Source organism: Salmo trutta, chromosome 30 (assembly GCF_901001165.1).
Source record: "Salmo trutta chromosome 30, fSalTru1.1, whole genome shotgun sequence".
Classification (NCBI taxonomy): domain Eukaryota; kingdom Metazoa; phylum Chordata; class Actinopteri; order Salmoniformes; family Salmonidae; genus Salmo; species Salmo trutta.
Window position 1 is genome coordinate 28141274 of NC_042986.1, and position 4114 is coordinate 28145387.

Sequence of the window (4114 nt, forward strand, 5' to 3'; positions counted from 1 at the left end):
TAGGTTTTACCTAATGTTACCACAACATTAACATTTGTAGCTCCTTAAAGCAGATTGGAATACATCCCAATTATTTTCCTCTCCAGATTTAATGGCAATTCACATTTAGGACTGTATTGTTGCCAATATAGTGACACACAATTGAACAGCATTTCATCATAAACATATTTTTCAAAATTCATATGTTTACAATCTGCACATTATTTCATTCAGAGGACATTTAAACAGCATGTACTCATACAAACATAATCATCTATTTTTTCAATGTGTTAACAGTCAGCCCTTGTGGGGTTTAAACCTGCAAAGTTAACTGTCAAATTAAGTATTTTATCTTCTGCGCCACCAGTATATAGCCATTTGGCAATCAGGAATTCCATGCTTCCTTTTTAACCTTCTTAGACATAGCTGACCCAGGGAAATACTGGCAACTGGGTTATTCACAATCACTTCACCCATACTCTTTATATGCCCATATTCACAAGGCTATGAGTGCTGAGGATCACTTTTGCTTTTCAGATCATGAAAGTAGGAATTTTCAGCTCGTCTTTTCAGATCGTCTTAAAGTAGGAATTATATTGCATACATTATATTGCGTGTCAGCACAACTGAACAGTCAATTTTTACAAATTTGTTTTTTTTTTACAGTTAGTTTAAGTTCTGAATTTCAGACTGGATTTATTCAGTGCTTCGGAAAGTATTCAGACCCCTTTTGTCTTGGGGTGCCACGGTGTTCTTGGGGACTTTCAATGCTGCAGACATTTTTTGGTACCCTTCCTCAAATCTGTGCCTTGACACAATCCTGTTTCGGAGCTATTCGGAGAACTCCTTCGACGTCATGGCTTGGTTTTCTCTGACATGCACTGTCAACTGTTGGACCTTGTGTAGACAGGTGTGTTCCTCTCCAAATCATGTCCAATCAATTGAATTTACCACAGGTGGACTCCCAAGTTGTAGAAACATCTCAAGGATGATCAATGGAAACAGGATGCACCTGAGCTCAATTTCGAGTCTCATAGCAACATTTCTAAAAACCTGTTTTTGGTTTGTCTTTATGGGTTACTGTGTGTAGATTGTTAAGAAAAAAATAGTATTTAATCAATTTTAGAACAAGGCTGTAACTTAACGAAATGTGGAAAAAGTCAAGGGGTCTGATGCTTCCCGAAGGCACTGTAAATATGGACAAACAAAAGACATCCTCTCCTTTAGTAGATTGTATTTCCCAGCGGTTTTCAAAAGCAACATGATTAAAGAACATGTGGGATTGAACCTGCAATCTTTAGCTTTGCAGCCAGATCATTAGCCTTCTACACCACCAGGGGATATCTGTGGTATTGTGGGGGGGTTCAGTCTAATTATGGTCAGTCAGGACACAGAACTATTTGTGAATTATTAAAATGTTCCCATTCTCTTCATATGCCATGTACTTGGAACACTGTAATGATTTAGCTGTTTATTAAAACAATTTTAATTGAAAACAACCACACTAAGGTACTTAGTTGTAAATTAGAAATGATTTTATATTGAGATAAAAATGTCTGTATTGGACCTTTGAATCAATAAAAGATGTTCCCACCAGACTGTTCCCACAACCTAATGAAACATTCTGGGAACCTTTAAAGAACAGAAAGACCACTTGTCTATTATAGCTGAATGTAATACAGTGAAAAAGGCATTCAAATATAACATATAGCCATCACTTTCTGTAGGCAGATTTCCTAAATAGATTGATCGATTTTTGAAATGTTTTTTCCCTCTCTCTCGCAGCGTTGTCCATGTCGGAGGACTTTGGGTTCAGTGTGGCAGTGGTGTCCTCTATCATCAGCTGTGCCATCATCCTCCTCATGTCCATGGCCTTCATCACCTGCTGTCTGCTCGACTGTGTCAAGGAGGAGGAAAGGAAAAAGGAGGAGAGGTGAGAGGAGAGTTGATGAGAGGAGAGGAGGAGGAAAGAGGAGAGAGGGAGGAGAGAAGTATAAATTATGGCATGGGAGGAGAGATGGGAAGAAGAGTCAGAAGAGGTGAAAGGAGGAAGGAAAGGAGAAGAGGTAAGGGAAAGACACGATGAGAGGAGAGGAAAAGAGGAGACAGGAAAGGTGAGACAAAGCGTGTAAGATGTCAGGAGGTACAATAAAAGATGTAGAGCCATAAATGATCCCATGTGGTCGAGTACTGCACTATAGGGATTCATAAGGATATTGAGATGTACAACAGCTTTTTTGCATTGCCAGGGAGACGGATCTGTGGCACCAGCCGGAGCAAGCGGAGCAGGAGGAGAACAGGGCCTCTCGCTATGACCACAAGGGCAGAAACAACAATAACAACACCCAGGAGAAGACACTGCCACAATGGGACCACCAGGACCCTTCAATGTGTGACCAAAGGAGACCCAGCTGGTGTGTGTGCGTGTGCATCTGTATGTCTTCTGTATGTTCGTGTCTGTGTGTTTGCCTTGAGAAGCTCAATGTCGCTGTCTCTGTCCTCTCCACAGGTGCCATCAGTACCCCTATGCTCTGACTGGTCCAGCCCCAGCCTCCACCTTCGGCCCAGCCCTCAACTCAGCTCCTCTCCCCTGCAGAGGCTACGACCAGCCCATTCTTTTGCACAACTCAGGCCTGTACCGCAACCCAGGTCAGCCAAACAATCCAGGCCTACTTCAAAACCCCATCCCACCCCAGTATCCAGGTTCAACTCGGACCGTGGGGTACCGGAACCCAGAGGTACCCCCTGGCTCAGGCTTGGCCAGGCTGTATGTAGGACAGGAGGGCAGTGTGTCCGTGGTGAGCACTCCACTTCTGGAGGAGTGGAGTGCCCAGGAGCAACCCATACGGGTCATATCCGTGTGAGGTCACAACCAGGAAGTGACTGGACATAGACCACATGGGCATGGATAAACTGAACATCAATCAAGAAACTGGATCCAAAAGGGAGAGGACCACCTCAATGGGGACCACACCTATGTCATTATCAACCAGGCACCAATGACTGAATAATTAGGGGGCGCTCATGTAGTTCTGTTTCACTGTATGTACAAGTGGGTAACCTGTACAAGTGTGAGGTGTGAAATGGAAATGTATTTTTTGCATATCCCACTCCCCCTGAGACACCCTCGGAGAGTGGGGTCACAGCCAGGCAATCAGCCATTATTGACAGCAACCCTGGAGCAATTAGGATTAATTGTCTTGCTCAAGGGCAGAATTACATATTTTTACCTTGTCGGCTCGGGGATTCAACCCAGCACGCCAGTAGCGGTAGACCATTCAGTGACAAAGCAGCATTTTTAGGTTGCATCAGACATGTGCCTTAAACGCAGACCCTATCCCTCTGGACACTGCCAGAAGCCGAGAGTTGGTGAGGACATTCATTATTCCATAGGAATCACTTATTGTGTTACTGATTGATTTCACAGTGTTCTTCCGTGAAATGTACAGTAGTAAACATGTTCAGTTCGGAAATATCCTGTATCTCTGAGTTACGAAATCTAGTAATTCTGCTTCTGGAAAGAATCCTTAAAACGTTGTACAGTATTCTGCATTTTTAGGTTTGATGCTACTGCTTTGTTGAATCCAGGGATAGCATGTGTAAGGCTACAGTTCCCAATCCTGTTGTGTATAGTATGTGATGGTACTTCATGGTACAAATAACTGTTAAATGTTATTCTGTACTATTGGAATGAAAATGGAATTTTCTGAAACTTTTTTATATTCCTATACCCAACTGATACTGACATTGATGGTACATTATGCAAGTTGTGCAAGTCACACTGCAGATGGATTGACAATGAATGATTTAATAAATTCTACATTCTTGAACTTGTGCTGTCATCAGTTAGGAATACGATTGTAAGGGAGTTTTGCCCAAAAAATAGAATCCGACCTAAATAGTCGCCGACATTTGATGTCAGCCACCACCGAGTTAGGATGAGTGGTTTTCCGTTAATAAAATAACAAATTATTGAAAAGACTGTATTTTCAACCTGGACTCGGGGGTAGATGTAACATAGTAAACAAAAATCTGATATGATATGTTACGTTTGGTATGGAATGTATTAATTTGTGGATATCCATCATCCATTTTGTGTTATATGTTACGAATTGAAATTTGTATGATATGTTAC

The 4114-nt window shown here is 42.0% G+C and overlaps 1 protein-coding gene across 2 annotated transcripts in view; it reads left to right on the forward strand.

Annotated features, from left to right (window-relative positions):
• LOC115168414 (sushi domain-containing protein 3) overlaps positions 1-3809 on the forward strand; it is an 8367-nt gene extending 4558 nt beyond the window's left edge. Inside the window, exons 3-5 of one of the 2 annotated variants that reach the window (XM_029723660.1) lie at positions 1765-1912; positions 2229-2399; positions 2489-3809. In XM_029723660.1, the coding sequence (XP_029579520.1) occupies positions 1765-1912; positions 2229-2399; positions 2489-2843 (674 nt within the window). In that variant the 3' untranslated portion in view covers positions 2844-3809. The remainder of the gene's footprint in view (positions 1-1764; positions 1913-2228; positions 2400-2488) is intronic. The other variant, XM_029723661.1, reaches the window with a different exon arrangement.
• Positions 3810-4114: the final 305 nt, after the last annotated feature.